At 34.8% G+C, this 20,103-nt stretch overlaps 1 protein-coding gene across 9 annotated transcripts in view; it reads left to right on the top strand.

The window, feature by feature from the left end:
• Positions 1 to 20,103, top strand: part of PIK3C2G (phosphatidylinositol-4-phosphate 3-kinase catalytic subunit type 2 gamma) — a 378,973-nt gene that overhangs the window by 274,381 nt on the left and 84,489 nt on the right. For all 9 annotated transcript variants that reach the window (XR_008993799.1, XM_057492030.1, XM_057492029.1 and 6 more), the window contains one exon: positions 18,336 to 18,492. Coding sequence is in view for 8 of the 9 variants with exons in the window: in XM_057492030.1 (XP_057348013.1) it covers positions 18,336 to 18,492 (157 nt within the window). In the remaining variant the exon portion in view is untranslated. The remainder of the gene's footprint in view (positions 1 to 18,335; positions 18,493 to 20,103) is intronic.

Below are 20,103 nucleotides of genomic sequence, written 5' to 3' on the forward strand. Positions count from 1 at the left end.
AGTAAACCATGTCCTAAAGTGACAAATAGCATGTAATGGCATAGAAACCCAGCAGATGACTTGCTCCCCATCTCTCAAACCCCCCAAGATAGCACAAACATGGTAATATATCTAATAAGATGGAAGGAAAGTTGCTTTTTTCCCAATAGATTGTCAATGGCACAAATTAGTTTTCCTCAAGTTATTAGTGAACTGAATTGGCCTTCTCCTATTAGTTACCTTATTCTGGTTTGAATTGTCTGAAATATAATATTTTTGTGTTCTTATAAACCTTGAATGGACAATGAGACATGAATTCATGGTCTCAATACATCTGCGGTATTGTCCATAGCGTTTACTACCCCGGTCTACATATTTTAAAACTAGCACACTTACTGCACTGAATTAGCCTTGAATCATTCCAGAAATATTTAATGAGCACCTACCATTCAATGCTGTGGGGATCCAACAGGAAACAAGGCAGATACAAACCCTAACCTCCTTCTAGTAAGGATGACAGACATTAAACAAGTTAACATGTAAATAAATAACATGAGGAAATTCGTTTTTTATTAAGAAAGTGAAGCAGAGAAATAGAATAGAAAGTGACTGGGACAGGGATGCTATTTTAAAGAGGCCTCTTGGAAAGATGAGACAACCGTGTAATGAGTGATCCCCCTTTTGGAAATCCATAGAACAGTTCATGGAAAAGAGAACAGCAAAAATAACAGCTATGAGCATGGAAATAAGCATGGCACATTTCAGTGTCAACAAGAAGGCCTGGGGACAGGTAGGGTAGACAGGGGCTGGCAATGGGAGTTAAATGTGAAGAATTTGGTGGAGGCCAGATCAAGTAGGGCACTGAGGACATGGTTTGGAGATTGGCTTTTATTTTCAGTTCAGGAGCAAACCATTGATGGATTTCAGTCGATTTCAAAGCTCTTTCATGCTGTCCTGTGTAGTAATGAGACCAGTTAGGAGGCCACTGCAATAGTTAAAGCAAGACCTTAATGGTAAAGAAGTGGTGAAAACTCAAAGATTTACAATATGTTTTGGAATCAGAGCTGAGGGCCTGATCATTGATTGGACATTGGCAGTGGTTAATGGGTTGGCTAAGGGAGTCTGGAAGGTAGGGGACAAAAAGAAAACATTCAAGGATGACTCCTGGTTTTTTGGTTTTTAACAAATAATTATATCGTTTACTGAAACAGAAAAGTCTGGTGGATAAATAGGTTGTTGTATTTTATTTGAGCTGGGGACAAGGAAACCAGAACTCTGAAAGTTCCTTGCTTTAAAAAGATACTACAAATTAAAGTAGAAATGGGATTAGATAATTCCAAGACTAATCATTCACTGCTAGCTAAAAATAGCTCCTCAATAAAAGAAATAAGAATGTCTCCAACAATACAGCAATATGAACTTTCACTAAATGGCCATAATATGGTATTAAAATGCCAACATAAACTGCATAATACAGTTTAATTCTTTAAAAATTATATTTCTTATTTTGTAGATGCATTCAAATCAAATTGTTTCCCTTTTTATCATTTTCAGTACATTGCTTTCTATAATGATTAACCTCAGGAAGATTCACCACATATTCATTCATTCCTTAAACATCTTCTGAGAATGGTCTGCATGCTAAGGACTGTGATAAACCTTGGGGAAAACTACAATGAATAATACACATTTGCCACATTAATGGTGCTTACTCTTTCTTTAGAATACTGGGAAGAAAGACAGGTAAATAATTACTATAAAATGTGATAAGGGCAGAGATAGATGTACAGACCATTAGAACATCATAGAGAAGGGATACCTAGTTTATGAAAGACAAATGTTAATTAACATATATGAGTGTACATGTAAATTACTCACATAACACTTTTTCCCTAGAATCCACTTTCCTAGAAATTTAAAGATTAGATTACAGTTTCGTTAACTTTATTTATTTTGCTGCATTGTCCACTAGGAATTTGGGTTAACCTTTATTCATTTATTTGACCAACATCTGTACTGACTATGGTAGTGGTTAAAAATGAGCAAAAATATTTCAGTTCTGCAGAAAAAGTTCCAAGTTGGAGAGACAGAAAAAGTAAAGAAGAAGTTATTAAGCACTGTGATAGAGATATGTACCAGGGTCTAGAGAAAAGGTGGAGTCAAATGTGTTTTGGCATTACAGTAGCTGCGGCTGCTTCTGCACTTTGGCAGTTTAATATCCTTTTTATACAACCTCTAAGGTACATGAAAATGTGCCCAACATAGAACCTCATTAATAGTAGGTTCTTAATATTGTTTACTGAATTAGTCAGCCAATAATCCATCCACAGGTAAGCCTTCAATCACTCAATAATTATTGATTGGATATATGAAAATGAAATTGGCTCTGTCTTCACTTAAGATTATTGATTATTTGGCCATCATCTGGGGCCAACTACAACATCGGACTATTGTTTGTAGGATTTTATCTCCACCAGTGGCTATGTGAGGTTCACTGGCAACGTCTCCTTGAATTTCTTTCTTAATATTGATACTTCTGTCCTGAGTTTGTTTAATAGTTAAACTAAACTATGCCTACTCATTATTATTCACTATATCTTTTGAATTGTAGGCAGCATCTAATAATTTTGCTTCAAGTCTGTTTCAGCTGTTCAGAAGTTCACTTGAATATTGTTTCCCTACACAGCTGACTTCTACCATCCTAGATCCTTTGGTTACTTTTATTGGTTTCTAGGTAGACAAAAGGCCTTTTACAAATTGGACCCCTGTATCCCCTAGGATAAATGAAAATTCTTATTTGTACTCCACTGACTGTATTATAGACCTGGTCTTTAGAGAAAAGCCTAGGTCCACCTAGTTCCTTCTATATGCATAATAAACATATTAATAAATCCTCCATAATGTACAAAGCCAAGTATATAAGTCATGCCCAAAGACTATCCTCATTCCTATTGTCTAGTAAGGCCATATAACAAACACTCCAGCAAAAACCAGTGATAACCCAGGATCACACTTCTTAACATAAGATGCTGCACCCAGTGGGGGTAGAGAGTATGTGTATCCTAGACAGTTTCTCCAGTTGTTTACTCTTCAAAAAACATGTAAGAGGAAAGCATTTGTATAACTTTTCATGGTTTATAAAGTATTACATATATTAACTAATTGCATTTCACAATACAATTGCCTAAATCATAAAGACTAATTTCCAGTTGTGGACAGATTATGGGTTGGCAAAAATAAACCACATACACACATAAAATCCCCTCTCTAAATTGCAGATTTACCCCTTAGCCAAGGATACAGATCTTAATAATGGGAATTAACAGTCCAATAGAGCAGAAGCAGATGCAATATATCTGGGGGTAGATTTTCCTTTCATTCTTGGTTTCCTTAAGAGAAAGCAGCAGTGAGGTGACATTCTCCTTACAAACAGTATCTTGAGAAAGAAATTGATTTCTTGTCAGCTACTGCACTTTCATACTCATGCTTACATCACCATTCCAGAACATCTCACACTAACCATCTGTGATTCTGTTTTGAAAATGTTTGCAAACACTGGACGCTGCTGATTCTTGAACTAGATGAGTCAGCCTAGCAACACTCTTCTTTGGAGTCCTTACTCAGGTCCCTGAACGACTGCTTTGAATTCGGTTTGTCAGAAATCTGGAAAATCCATATCCATGCTTAGGCCTAATCTGAGGCTCCTGTAGACTTCTAACTTTGAAGACAGAAAAAAAAACACAGCTCAGTAATGAAAATGAAGGATTTCATATCTTGTATATAAACAAGCAATCCTTTCTTATTGGTTTGAATTATGAGATTAGATAAAGAGGATTTACACCAGCAGATAAAGTCACAGGGTAATTCAGCTGCCACATCACTTAATGGTGGTGGAGAATTTTAGCTAATCCCTATGATTGAAAACAATGAAGAATTTCATGAACTTTGTGAAACCAGTTGTTTTTTCTTTTGAAGTATTGCTTAATTATTATCTTCATTTCTTTATTTTCTCTCACAAAGATTCAAATTAAAAAGCACTTAACAAATTATGCATCCACAATTTTCACACAAAATTCCCCTCAACAATGATTTCTATATAATAATTTTTTTCATTACAAAGAAGATATTACTGCAATAAACTCTAAATTTCAACTCAATAATTTCTTGGTGGTGATTTACTCTTATAGAGGAGGAGAAATTAAGGAAAGCCTTTTTTGGTTATGTTTATTGCTCTCCTAACTTATTGTTAATCTTTTCAGACTACATTTCTACAGTCTATATGGTCTTTCACTTTGGTAATGCTAGATGTACATGAAGTCTCTCTTGTAGCATCCTTTCCAGATCATTCTAGGGGCCATATGAGCAGCAGTTAGGGCACACAGATAGACTGTAAGTAGGCTATGATTTTTTAAAATCACATACTACCATATGCTGATGTTATGACTTGAACAAATGGATTCTCTGTGCCTCAGTTTAATCTTCTATAAAACAGATTTGTTTGGGAGATTAAATTAGTTGGAATACATGAAGTGCTTAGAATACTACCCAACACCAAATGAGGGCTCTATACATGTTTGGTGTAATTAGTTAAAATATAAATATTCCAAACGAAGTGACAAGAAATGAGATTACATTCCTAGGCTGTTATTTCTTTTTGCTTAAAATTATCTAAATATATTACTTTGGTACTTTGTGAAGTATGTGCTTAGAAATTCATGAATCAAACTAATGGTCTTTTAAGCTTACTTATTTAAGGCTTGTTGACTGACATACTGGATTACACTATTTTTCAGGTTTGCTTAGATTGTAAATTATTTCACCAAGTCATCCTTGACTTCCGATATAGTTTTAGCATAAGCAGAGGCTTGCAAGAGCCTATTGTGTATATTCCTTTTCAACTATTTGTTCGATGACATCACATTGGTAGCCTGAAATCAGCCACAATGGGAGTATATATGCCACAGAAATAGGCAAATCTCAAAAATCAAAGTGTTGTGGGTTTTTTTCTAAAAAAATGTGAGCTGGTTATTAAATATTTACTACTACACCATAGGACATAAATCCATTTTAAACAGATGAAAAATAATTCCAGAGCGCAACAAAATAAAATTCAAACTCTGTTCTTGTTCTATAAAAATATTTATACCAAGATAATCAAAGTATTATATATCTTTCTTTTTACAACATGGTTTATACCCTTTTAAAATTTTATCCCAACAGAGTACCAATCACCTAATATAATTAATCTCAGAATTTTCATTTCAGTATTAGTCATAAAAATTCTCTGTATCTATAATCATTTTGACATTAAGTTCAATGGTTAATTTTTACTGACTTAAAAATTTTAGTGATTAATTTCTAATTTGAGTATTATCATATTTGTATTCTAAATATCCTCAATTTGAGACCATCTTTGAAAAAAAACTCCCTTAGCAGATTAAAAGATTAATTTTTGCCTTACTCCTATTATTCAGATTTAGTGCAACATTCCTAGAAATCCAAATGCTATATAGGTCTCCTACTTGCCTTAATTACTATCTTAATGTTTTTTGAAATTTAAGAAACCTTGGTGGTCTGTTACTCACATGATTGTTTATTAAGAAACACTGTGGTTCTTTTTACTCAAAGCAAGTCTCAGTATCATCTGAGTTTTCTAGAAGAAAAATACACTTTCCAATACTTCTCCAACTTTTGTATCTTAAGCATCTATCTGGTACCTGACACTTAGTGGGGGCTGAATTATGGTAGATTGAAGGAAATGCTATAAAATTTACTGCTCTTGACATGAAAGTTCAATTTTTCTGAAGATAAAATTATTAAGAACTTTCCATATTCTGTTATTCTAACAGGAAATTTACAAAGGGACTTCTTTTTGTTTTCTACCTGATGGTCATTCTATGTGTAGGAGACTAGAGGATGAGACTCAAAATTTGATACATGACACCTTACACCATTAGGATAACTACTATAAAAAAGAAAAGAAAACAAATATTGGTGGGGATGTGGAGAAACTGAAATCTCTATGCAGTAGTAGTGGGAATATAAAATAGTATAGCTGCTATGGAAATATGGCTGTTTCTTCAAAAATTAAAAATAGAATTATGGTACAATCCAGCAATTCTACTTCTGAGTATATACCCAAAAGAACTGAAAGCAGGATCGCAAAAAGATATTTGTATATCCATACTCATAACAGCATTATTCACAGTAACTAAAATGTGAAAGCCACCCAAGTGTCCATTAACAGAAGAATGGATAAACAAATGTGGTATAGACATACAACAGAATAGTATTCAGCCTTAAAGGAAACTCTGACACATGACACAGTGTGGATAAAACTTGAGGGCGCTATTATGCTGAGTGAAATAAGCTAGTCACAGAAAGAAAATGGCTGTATGATTCCATTTACATGAAATCTGTTAAAGTAGTTAGAATCATAGAGACAGAAAGTAACATGGCAGTGGCCTGGGGCTGGGGGCAAGGGGAAGTAGGGAATTACTGTTTAATGGGTATAGAGTTTCAGGTTTACGAGATGAAAAGAATTATGGAGATGGATGGTGGTGATGGTTGCACAACATTATGAATATATTTCATACCATTGAATTGTGCACTTAAAAATGGTTAAGATGGTACATTTTTTGTGTATTCTACCACAATGAAATAATTGAAAATAAAATTGATAATGCTGCATTTCATAAAGGATTCTGCCAGTCACAGAATCAATCCCATGCAAACCTAGCATTTGAATAGTGCTTTGGATTGTCAAAGCAATCTCATACAGGCTATTTCAAGAAATGAGGTTTGCTTTGTCATTCCCATCTTCTCAATATCATTTCTCACTCTTCTACTTCACCTTACCATTCCACTGTATTTTATCACCTGGTTTCTTGAGTAACCTCCTTTACATCTACCCACTCCCATTGTAAGTAAAAAACAGTTTCTTTAATTAAAAAAAAACAAGCATGAATTTTCTTCAAAGTAGCCTTGTAGTTTTCAGATTAAAGAGTAAGGTATGACTGAGAAAGGAAGAGAAGTTTGTAATAGGGAATAAACGGAAGGAAATGAGAAGGAAGAAGGGAGGGAGAAAGAGAACATTTTAGTGTAAGTGGTCTGCCTTCCTGCAGTCAACGAGCCTATGCCCCGCTGAGAACAAAGCACGCGTGAGATGTTAAAGACGAGGGCTGTCGCCTCAGCTGGTCTGTGCCACAGCGTGTGCTGTTAGTAGTAGAAGCATCTCCTAGCCCTGAGTCTGAATCTAGTTTTTAAAGAAAAACTACAAATATCTCCTAAACATAAGCCTAGTATAAGAACTTCAGCTGAAGAACCAGTACCTGCTCCTGTGCTGGGAGAAATATTCATGGTGTGAGAGAGGAAATGTCCATTTCAAGCTTAATATATGAATTTTGATCTTTATGGACTTTATGGGTGACTTAAATTTTTTCAGAGAAAACATACTATTCTTGATTTTCACCTTCCACCTGTTTTAAGAGCCTAACCCTATTTAAAATGTGATACCACAATCCAGTTTCACCCGAGCATTGTAGTATTGATAATCTTTTCCTTATATCCCAACTAACTTCTTTCCCAAGCATATGCTAGAATTCCGTGACAGGAAAAATCCGTGACAGGAAAATGGTTTGCTTTCCTTTAAACTCAAGCTCAAGGGGGAAAAGTTTGGCAGCTTGGAGGAGCTGACCAGCCTCTTCCTGTCTTCATAAAATCCTTGTCTACTGTAAGCTCACACCCAAAATGTCAGACTTAGGAAAGTAGAACTGATAGTTTTGAAGAGGTAGCTTTTTTCACTACCCTGTTCAAATAAGAGAGATAGTATTATCTAAGCCTGCGAGGAATTCCAGAGTCAGTACCTAAAGTTGTTAAGCACTTGAAGATCAGGGGACATCTCAGAGTCTATGGACCCACAGTGCATTTACGAAAAGGCTAGACTGGAAGGAAAAAACATATTTTACACTTAAGAGATTATTGGTGAGGGCCTTAGTTAATAACTGCTGAGAGCTTGCAGATCTCAGAAGGCATTAAATGTTCTTTTTGTAATAGTATATGCACGCTATGTTCTCATTATATTGAGTATATGAGGTTTCCTGTGTTGCCTAATTATACAAGGTTCTATCCTTTCCAATGGAGACTCCAAATTTGCCTTCTCAATTAACTTGTGGATATTAAACAAGAGACTTGGGTTCCTTCTATTGGATAGCAAAATATGCTCTCTGAAATGTAGGTCATTTGTGATACCAGGGAAAGTATAGGCTTAAACATTTTCCAATGTACTCTGTAGTCATTTATTTGTGCACTAATATCAACAAGCACTATGATGGGAGATTACAACTTTTAGAAATAGTTAAAAGAACAATATATATTTAATGTTACTATGATATTTCCTGGGTGCAGGAACATTTGAAATTTATGAAATTGATAATAATAATTTCGATGATAAATACAAAATGTACCTCGTTGCTGAGTCCCACATTTCCATTCAGAGTACAAATACATACTCAAATGCTCAAGTCTTTCAAACCTGGTACTTAAGTTTGTGTATGTCCATTTCCTGACTTTATCAATTGCTCAAGTAAATACTAGATAAACTATACTATAGAAGGAAGAAATATGTATGTACACAGAGCCCAGCAGGCAAATTCTACACTAATGAATCTTAGAGTTCTCTGTCTTCCCATTCCACCTTCTATATCCCCTGCCTGCATTACCAACATTTAAATACGTAGCTTTTCTCAAATTGCTGTGGATTATCACTGGGAATAGCAGAAAGCAGCTGCCCCTTAGTGTGGTGCTGCAATTAGCCAGCACAGGGGACCAAATTCTAAACGAAATAGTCAAAATGACGCTTTAAAGCCTCACAACAGTGTCAAGTAAAAAATATTTATTTGCATTAGCTTAATTAATCTTCACAGGAACTCTTTGAGGTTACTACTTCTATTTTCTTTAATTTACAAATCAAGAACTAAGACAGAGAGATATCTTAGTTGTTATAACTTGTCCAGAGTCATAGGCAGTAAGTGGCAGGACCCTTGGCAAGGTGCCATGTAGAAGACTGATATTCCCTCTCATAATCCTCCAGCATTAGGACAGATGACTCTTTCTTTCGTTACTTTAGTTCTTTAGTTTCTTTAGTTCATTCATGTAACAGATGACAAACCTGTATTTATGGCCATGATATGTATTAAGTTCATATCTTTAACAACTACAGTTAAATATGTTGTAAGAGATTTGCACTGTGAGAGGCATTCAAAACTAAGACCCAGTGTTAAAGTAGGAGGACCACTCTCTCATCTATGGGCAAGATGCTCTTTTATGAGTAAAGAGGTAGGCAAAATTGCTCACTCTCTTTGATTTTTTTCTTACATTTGAAGAAACCCTCTAACAGGAATCCATAAGCTAGTAGATGTTAAAGGCTCAGAGCATGTGTTCAGTTTTCAGAGCCCACCAGAGACTGTTTTATTAAACTTCGTAGGGCCAAAGACCACCCCGAACTGTTGGAATGAAGCCCAGTGGTATTATCTAGGCAGCATAATTCATATTTGAGGAAGTTGCTTTTGTAAATTATTGTCCCCTTAAATAGCTTATGTGCTCAAATACTTTACAATTGATGATCACTCATTTTTTAAGTATGCACATACTTGTTTAAAGAATAGTTCAGTACATGAAAGACTGCTCATTTTAAAGACATAGCACCTCAACTATTTCACAGTGCATCCATTACAATTTGAATGCTTGCTTCATTCCCTTAATAATTCATTTTAGGACAGGGCAGTCTCCACTGTGAGGGCTAGTGATATTGACAAGATTTCAAGAAGAAATAAATAACACGAACAGGACTGTGAAGAAAGGTTAGACTTTAATTAGTGGGAAAAAGAGGAAAAGACAGCCTATAGTAAATTGTAAATAAAAATTGCAGAGGCAGAAGATCAACATGTGCCATAACCCCCTCATCTTCTTTCCCTGCACCATACCACAGCAGCCAAGCACTGCAAGAAAGCGTGAACACTACAGGCAAACATCATCCCCACTTTCCAATGGGCCATCTCCATCGCCCAGCAATTCCACTGTGTCACACTCCACACGATTTGTACTTTCTCCTCACAGATCTCACTGAGCCTTTATTCCCCACTCCCTACATTAGATAAATGACCACACCTCTTGCTTTATTGAGAAGACAGAACGGAGTCAGCTTTGCTACACAATACAAAACACACAAACTTACTTATATTCACATGTAAACTTCTTTGTTATTACAACAGAAGATTTGTTTTTCCTTTCTAAAGCCATCCTTCCATCTGTGCTTTGGAGCCACTGCCACCTTTTCACATACATTATACTAGCAATAATTCATTTCTCCTTGCATGTTGACCCACTCCCTCTTGAACAATACTTTTAAATACACCTGTCTCTCCAAAGTTTAATTAACCTTGCAGACCCCCAGTTTCCATGCCACTTTGCTCACCTCACAAACTTCCTCAAGGGATTGTCTAAACTCTTGATCTTCTTTTCCTTACCTCCCATTCCGTAACCACTTCAACCACTTTATTCTTCATTACTTGATAAGATCAACAATGAACTTCATATTGTTTAACACTTCATAGTACTACATCCAACAATATTCATTCCTTATTTTACCCGATTTATCAACAAAATAGTTGACTATTCTTTCCTCAGAATACCCTCTTGGCTTGCCTTCTGTGATGCATCACCACCATCCAGTATTTCTCCCATTCTCCACATCCAGTTCAGGATGATCTGTCTCCTTTACCAGTGTAGCTATGAAATGGTCGATTCCCCAAAACCCATCTTCTCTTCTCTTCTCACTCCATTGTCTCCACCAAACTGTATCAGCCACATCTAAGGCTGGTATCAGTGTCTGTACCCATATGACTCACACAAATTAAGCACTTCATTTTGAGATAATTGGTGATTCACATGAATTTGTAAGAAACAATACAAAGAGATCTCCTGTACCCTTTACCGATTTCCCCCAAGGGTAACATCTTAGGGAATTATGGTACAATATCATCACTTGGATACTGATATTGACACAGTCCAGTTACAGAACAGTTCCATCACCCCCAGCATCAGAGCTGTCCTTTCGCAGGCACACCCACTTCCCTCCATCCCCTGTACCCCTCCATCTTTAGCCCCTGGCAACCACTAATTTGTTCTCCATTTCAATAATTTTGTCATTTCAAGAATATTATACAAATGGAATCATACAATAAGTGACATTTTGGGATAGGCCTTTTTCACATAGCACAGTTCTCTGAAGAGGCATCCATGCTGTTGTGCATATCAATAATTTGTTGCTTTTTTGGATAAATAATATTCCATGATATGGCTATATTACATTTTAATTATTCACCCCTTAAAGGACATCTGTGTTATTTCCAGTTTCTAGCTATTACAAATAAAGCTGCTATGAACATTCATGTGTAGGTTTCTATCTGAATGTAGGTTTTCATTTTCTAAGACAAATGTTCAAGAGTATAATTGCCAGGTTGTGTGGAGTTGCATGTTGTTGTTAAAGAAACTGTCAAGTGGTTTTCCAGAGCATCTGTACCATCTTACAATTCTGCCATCAGTATATAGGTGATCTAGTTTCTCCATATCCTTGCCAGCATTTGGTGTTGCCATTAACTTTCTATTTTAGCCATTCTAATAGGTTTATAGTGATCTCTCATTGTGGTTTTTAATTTGCATTTCCTTAGTGGCTAATGATTTGAACATTCTTCCATGTGCTTATTTACCATCTTCAAGTCCTCTTCCATGAAATGCCTCGTCTTTTGCCCATTTTCTAATTGCATGTTTTGTTTTGTTTTTACAATTAAATTTTGAGAGTTCTTTATATATGCTAGATCCTAGTCCTCTGCTGACTATGTGGTTTGCAAATGTTGTCTATAATTTATCTTTTCATCTTTTTGAAAATCCTTTGCATAGTCCTAGATCCCAAAGATTTTCTTCTACAGTTTGTTCTAAAAGTTTTAGTTATACATTTTGTATTTAAGTCTTTAACCCATTTTAAGTTAATTTTTATATTAACTTTGAGTTTAGGTCTAGGTTTATATTTTTGCCTATGGATTTCCAACCATTCCAGTATCATGTGACCCAAGGCTGTCTCCTTTCTCCATTGGGTTGCTCTTGAACCTTTGTCAAAATCAGCTGGGTATATTTATGAGTCTATTTCTGTGTTAGTTATCCTATTCCATGAATTTATGTGTCCATCCCTCCATCAATCCCCAGCTCTACTCTCATTACTCACTATTATCTCTGACATCACCTAGACAGGGGATTGAGGTGCTTGACTACAACCTGGTGAGACTGGAAGCTTAGGCCCCCCACCCCATTTTGGCCTTTACTGGTACGGTGAAGGAATGGGGTCACAGTTTGTTCCGTGATATTTGGCTGGATTAGAGTGGTCATTGTTTACATGTTTTCTGTCTGGTTAAGCTACCCCTTTCCTGAGTCTTTGGCTGAAGAAAGAGCAGGATTTTCTTGGTGAATTTTTTCTATATCCATTGGCATTTCCAGATTCCCAGTTTCTTGAGCTCTATGTCTGGAATACATGAGGCAAAAATAAACCCCAGAAAATTCACCATCATGTTACTTCTTAAGTCCTAAGTTTCCTCAGATAGTCTAGCTTCTTCTCTATGCCTTTTATAGTCTTCTTATGTTTGTATTATACATAATTTCCAATTTTTAGTGTGCTTAGCAAGAGAAATAAGGAAAAACATGCCTATTCAGTCTTCCCAGAAATGGAAATTTGACTCACAGAAATTTGCCTCCAACCTAGATATTTTGTCTTTGGTTGGGAAGTAATTACCTTAATACCTCATTGTCATTTGCTCTTATATATCTCAAATGCACCTCAAATGTATCTTGTTCAAATTGAGCCCACTCTGAGTTCTGCACTGTAGTCTTCCTGATACAGAAGCCAAAAATTTAGAGCTCTTCTTAGCATCCTTCTCCCTCCCATTCCAAACCATCATGACGTCTTCTTGATTTTTTTCTTCAGTGTGTATTGTCTTCCCACTTCTATGTATCTGTGAGCCACAATCCTAATCGAAGCTACTCCCACAGCTAATCAAAACCGTCTGCAAGTCTCTAGTCTGATCTACCCACATACACCCTCCCTGTTCTAAATTTTTCTCCATATTGCAACTGGAGGGATCTTTTCAAAACACTATTACATTCTGAATCCTATGTTGAAAATCTCTTATTTACAGCTGTACAAAATATACCAGGGATTTCTTATTGTGACTATCTTACTTTTTTCCCAGATTAGTGGTTTTACTATTATTTGCCTAAGTCTATTCTCTCTATTTACTATACCGAATAGAACTTCTTCTATACCTTTTACCTGTATTATTTCTCACTTTTGGCCATGTTTCCTCCCCCAACCCTCCTTATTTGATACCCTAATACTGACTAAGAGATCACTTAGTGATTTTCTATTGCTTTTTATTGCTTTTTCTATGACTTTTTATTGCTTTTAGAATGTTGATTTTTAAAAAATCTTAACCTCACCTATAAGCCTTGCATATATCTATTATAGATGCCCAATAAATATTTGTTGATAAATGTAGTGTTCTAACATTTGAGGTGCATGCCTCCCTAGCTAGGTTCAGATCACCTAGTTGACAGAAACATATCCTAAAAGTCTATGTACCCTCAGTGCATGGCAATTTGTAAATGCTTATTGATGATGATCCGGGTATTCTAGCAGCTTTATACAAGAAGATTATATCTACGATGTGATTTAAAAAGAAGCTTATGTATGATTAATAACAAATGGAAAATTGTCCTGCTATTTCCCATATCAAGTGAATTAATTTTTTTCCTTAATAATTAGTGTTTGTTTATAATAGAAATGTCCTTACATTTCTGAAGTGGATATATATATTTATTTAGACTGCTACATTCTTCTCACCTATATTGGAAATCTTTAAGATACTCAGCATATTTAAAGGATAATAATTTCAGGGAAAGTCTGATCTTAAGATAATGAAAAGATGAACTTTGACAACAAAATGATAAAATTATAACAGATAAGTTTGTTCATATGGCCTTCCCACATAAATGTCAAATTATCACAAGTTCTTCACTGTGTGAGCTATTTACTTACTGTTACAATCATTACATATAATTAAACACCATCAAGATACTGTTTGCAACATTAAGAATATATAAAATCAGGTAAAATACTTCTTCTCCCTTGAAAATTATACAGATCATTTGGGGGAAAAAGTTAAAAAACTAATAGAGACTATAAAGAGTAAAATATATTAGATGTAGGGCTACATAAAAAGATGAAAAAAGTAAGAGAGAAATTGACAAGGGATAAATTTATTAGAGAAGATTTTTTAGTAGAAAAATTTTGATCCTGATCTCTCAGTCAGTATTAGGGTATCAAATAAGGGGGTTGGGGGAGGAAACATGGTCAGAAGTGAGAAATAATACAGGTAAAAGGTACAGAAGAAGTTCTATTCAGTATAGTAAACAGAGAGAATAGACTTAGGCAAATAATAGTAAAACCACTAATCTGGGAAAAAAGTAAGATAGTCACAATAAGAAATCCCTGGTGTATTTTGTACAGCTGTAAAGAAGATATTTTCAACATAGGATTCAGAATGTAATAACACTATATACTTTAAGAGACCAAATAGTTTCCAATCTACCCTCTTGCCACAAGCTTATATCTCAGATTTATAAGTATTGCTTAAGCTTCAGACACAGGCTCCAATACATTAATTCTGCAATTTAGGATTAGTTTCCCATTTGAGTGGACTGATAAACCACATCCCAGCCATGATTGCTACAGCTTGTACAACTGGGATAGGATTCTGTTTCACATGTGAGGCTTCCTTCCATTTATAGAAAAAAATTTAGTCTAATGCTAAATAAATTATTTTAAAAATTGCTCCAAGTGAGCCATGCAAATCATGCAGAAAGATTCAGCATTTTATTTCATTTGACCCACTGAAAATTTAGACTATGATAGTATTTAAACACATCTAAAATTGGATTCTTCAGTATTATTATTAGTTTATATTTTCTCTAATTTGGATATGTTTCTTTTGTGTATTTTACCATGACAGAAATGGTGTTTCTTCATCTGATTTATGATGGTGGTTACTGTGAAAGGAGGAAATGTGTTTTCACATAAACTTGTGCATAACTACAAAAACTTTCCAAGAAATATCATTTTGGCCAAACATATTTTTCTCTGTTGAAGAGAAAAGCATATAAATTACATTAGAAAAGAAAATTTCAGGAAGCTATAAAATGTAAGACTCTTTTAAAATTATTTCAGAAGTTCTATTCAGTATAGTAAATAGAGAGAAGAGCAAAAAAACTATTGAAAAACATCTGTGTATAAAATTAAGATTTTTTTTCTGATTATGGAAGTGTGGGATATTGCTAAAACTCTACTAAAATGTTATTAGCAATAGTGATGACTATGTAGGTAAGTGGTATATTAAAAAAAAAAAGTGATACTTAATCCAGAGTCCAGTTAAGGGCTTATACAGCCAAAGCAAGTACATGAAAGAGCTGAAAGGAAATTAAACGTTGAAGGAAAGATGGGATTTTACTGGTGGCGTTTTTGAAGAGAGAGGGAGATTTAGCTATGACCAGGTTCAGCTCTGAGAACACTTTTATTATTTGGGACATTAATAGTAGTAATTAATAATGTTGAAATGTTGAGTGCTTACTATGTACCAGGTTATGTTCTAAGGACTTTTATATGATTTAGCCCATTTAATCCTCTCAACAATGCCAGGAGTCAAGTGCTCTTATCCCCATTTTACACAGGAGGAGATTGAGGTGTGCAGAGGCTAAATAACTTGCCTGGGATCACAGGACTAGTAAGTGGTAGAACATGATTGGAAACCTGGCTGACAGGGCCTGCAATCCGGGCTCTTAGCACAGAGCCTCTAATCATAGCAGTTCACAAACATGGTGCCCTTTCTATGTGTCAGGCATTTCTATACATTTTCTCTGTTAATCTTCATGGCAATTCTAAGAGCTAGGTATTGCTTAACCATTTCAGAGCTGAGGAAATTGTGAGACTGCAGGTCAACCTTAGTTATATTTAGGCTACTAGGCTCAAATTTAAAAATATGTTTTATTTTAATTCATTCAAAAATCATTAATTTTATCCCTTATTTATTGAAGTATAGTAGACATAAAATATTATATTAGTTTTTGGTGTACAACATAGTGATTCAACATTTATATACATCATGAAATGATCACCATGATAAATCTAGCTACCATCTGTCACCATACAAAGTTGCTGCAAATTTCTTCTTTTTAAATTGAGGTATATACAATAAAGTACACAAATCTTAGTGTACACCTCAGTGAATTTTGGCATGTGTATGCACTTGTGTAACCATCACTAGATCAAGATATCATTCTCACTATTTTTTCCCCTTCACCTATTTCACCCCTGGCCCCCACCTGCTCTCCATTGAAACTACGTCTGTTTTCTATGTTTATGATTCTATTTCCATTTTGTTTGTTTGTTCATATGTTTTATTTTTTAGATTCTACATATAAAAGAAGTGATGTGTTATTTCTCTTTGACTTACTTCACTTAGCATAATACCCTCTAGGTCCATCCACATTGTCACAAGTGGCAAGATTTCATTATTTTTTATGGCTGAGTAATATTCCATTGTATACATGTACCATCTGTTCTTTATTCATTCATTTATTGATGGCAGTTAGGTTGATTCCGTATTCTGGATATTGTAAATAATGCTGCAGTAACATAGTACTGCAAGTCCTAGCCACAGCAATCAAATGAGAAAAGGAAATGAAAGGCATCTGATATAATAAGGAAGAAGTAAAAATGTTGATATTTGTAGATGACACGATACTATATATAGAAAGCCCTAGAAATTCCTTCAAAAAACTTATATTAATAAATGAATTCAGTACAGTTGCAGGATATTAAATAAATACACAGAAATCTATTGCATTCCTATATAGATAACAAACTAGCAAAAAAGAGAAATTAAGAAAGCAATCCCATTTACAATTACATCAAAAAGAATAAAATACCAAGGAATAAATCTAACTGGGAGGTGAAAGACCTGTACTCAGAAAACTATAAGATTTAATCAAAGAAATTGAAGAAAATACAAATAAATGGAAAGATATTCCATGCTCATGGATAGGAAGATTAGTATTGTTAAAATGGTCATGTTACATATTACTAACTGTATTCTCTATGCTGTACATTGTATCCTCATGTCTTATTTAGTTACAAGTTTATACTATATCTAGTCTTCAGTTCATTCTCAGAGAGAGTTTTTCTATATGTCCTTGTAGATTTTGGTGTGCATGAGAAGACGTGGCTCAGAATCTTCCTACTCCATCATCTTGATCTCACCTTCAAAAATTCTTATTTCTTAGAAAATTTTTTACCCATAACTACATTTCTATCACAGTAGATCTTAGGACAAATTAATATCAAAATTCTTTGTCTCACTATTCAATGAGTAAGACCTTATCACAAAGAGATGTTTCCAATCCTCCCTCTGCTAGTCTCTATTAGAGGTGCTAATGGTTCATCTCAGGTCTCTTCATGTGTCAAATAACATGAGAGAAAACTGAAAAAAGTAGGGAAAATAGGGCCATCTTCTCCTTAGTCCTTCCTTTTCCTGTTTTTCCAACCTTGGGAGTACAGAGGGTGACATGGTCTGCTCATATTTCCTTCTTTCTGATCAATAATTTTATTAGGCCTAGTTTGAAATGAAGTATAGCTACCTCTTTTTTTTTCCTTACTAAGCACATGACAGTGAATTAGTAACTTCTGTTTTTTAATAGATTCCTTTCTGTAAGAACTTGTAATTTTACATGTCAGTTTGTACCCAAAACATTTTTCCTAAAAGATCAACATATCTTCTAAGGAAAAAAATAACTTAAAAAAAAAAATACCATGGGGTCAAATACATGATGTGTTCTATCATTTCAAAATTAACAATAAATACATTTTCTATAAAACCACTTTCATTATTAATTTTTCCTTACATTAATTTTTAATAAATAATATCCCCATCAAATATAACTTGGAATTAAATATTTGAGACAATATAGGTGAGCACTGTGAAATAACTTGACTTTCCTGCCCTGCTGCAGCCCAGCTACATTATTCAAAGCCTACAATTAGCAAATTTCTCCAGCTGTGCCACATTGAAGGAGGTTCATCCATTAGAGTAGAGAGAAAATAACAACAACAACAAAAATCAAATGAAAATAAGTTGTAACTGCCTCATTTAATCCTACAAACCATCCTGCTTATTGATGCTATTGTTTTTGGTTTATAGAGACCGAGCCCCTTTTATTTTTACTTCAGAGATGGAGAACTTTATTACAGAGGGTGGCAAAAACCCACAGCATTTCCAAGATTTTGTGGAGCTTTGCTGTCGAGCTTATAATATTGTCAGAAAGCACAGCCGACTGCTCTTGAACCTGCTAGAAATGGTAAGTTCCCTTGGGGAAATAACAAAAATAATAAGCTTCATTTATGTCTCTCTTTCGGGAGTTTATTTTTGCTAATGGCTTGGAGTTCCCCAAAGGGCTATTCACAACAGAAAGGAGCGAACAAACTAAAAGTACCATTGTACAGCTCATGAACACATTTCTTAATAATTTATTATATTAGTGCATGGTTATTGTCTCAAACATTTCTATTCACAATAATATTGATGTATTCAGGGGTTATCTGAGTATAGTATATTTTGATTAAAGATCAAGGACAGAAATTTAGAATATTGTATTAGCTGTATTGTGCTTTAGGATTTTTCAAAGGTGCTTTAAAAGTTCTATCTCATTTATATGCTAGAGCAACCCAGTAATGTAGACCAGGCAAGGTTTCTCCTGTCTCCCCTCTAATCTCTGGCTTCGATCACTTGTTTATTTTTCAGAGAAAGAAACTGAGGGTCAAAAACATAGGGTGACTTGTGATTTAAACCAGAGAGTAATATATTTAGCAGCATACATTGGGTCAACTGAGTCGTGGTCCTATATGCTATCTGTGGACCAATAGGGGAAAATAGAATGTTTCATTCCACTGTCCAGTGCAGAGATGGAGCAGATAGGCAGGGTGAGATATGCAGGGTACACACATGCACACTAGTAATTGCAACAAACTGTAGGAGAGGAGCACAGCTTTGGTAAATCACTTGGGCATTTGGAGTAACCATGATCATCAAAAAAAGATGCTTTAAAGCCTTTAGATGATAATTCTACTAGATGCTGTTAAGGACACAGATTTGGTGGCCAGGCCTTTCCAGGCTTCAATTCTAAGTTGGCATTTTACTGGGTACTTTCCTCAGGGTATATCACCTAACTCCAATAATACTATGTTTCTTATCTATTAAATAAGATTATAGCATCCGCCTTATAGGATTGATTAATAAATGTCCTAATAGTGAATGCCTTGCATGAGCAATAAGTGCTTTATGTGTATTAATCAATTTACATTTTATAATAACCCTATTAGTTAATTAATGTAAAGCACTTAGAACAATATCTGCCATATAATAGGGTTCAGTTAAATTACTATACTAGATCCTTATTAATTTATAAGAACACTGACCAAAACACTATCCATAGTCACATGTGGTTATTTAATTTAAATTAATTAGTATTAAATGAAATTTAAAATTCAGCTCCTCAGTCTCACTAGCCACATTTTAGATGCTCAATAGCCTCATGTGGCTAGTGCTACCATACTGGAAAGCACAGATGTAAAATAATTCCATCATTACAGAAAAGTTATATTAGGTTGTGCTGAATGAACGTAGAGCTTTTTGCAATCAAGATTTGATCTGGATCCTTATTTTAACTTTCAAACAATATATGCACCTTCCTTCTCTCCTCTTTGTCTTAAAAAATACAGATTTCTTAAAATAGTACAAACATGTAGTCCTTCATATACAAAGACACTTTGGTTCCTTCATGTGTAATTGGATTTATAAAGTTCTGCGCATCTCCAGAATCTTCAAGTTGGCTTTCCAGTAATAGCCAATGATTCATATTGGTATATTTGTATTCTATCTCTAATTCTATTAGGCTGTGTTGCAATTATGA

Source organism: Manis pentadactyla, chromosome 14, assembly GCF_030020395.1.
Source record: "Manis pentadactyla isolate mManPen7 chromosome 14, mManPen7.hap1, whole genome shotgun sequence".
Classification (NCBI taxonomy): Eukaryota; Metazoa; Chordata; class Mammalia; order Pholidota; family Manidae; genus Manis; species Manis pentadactyla.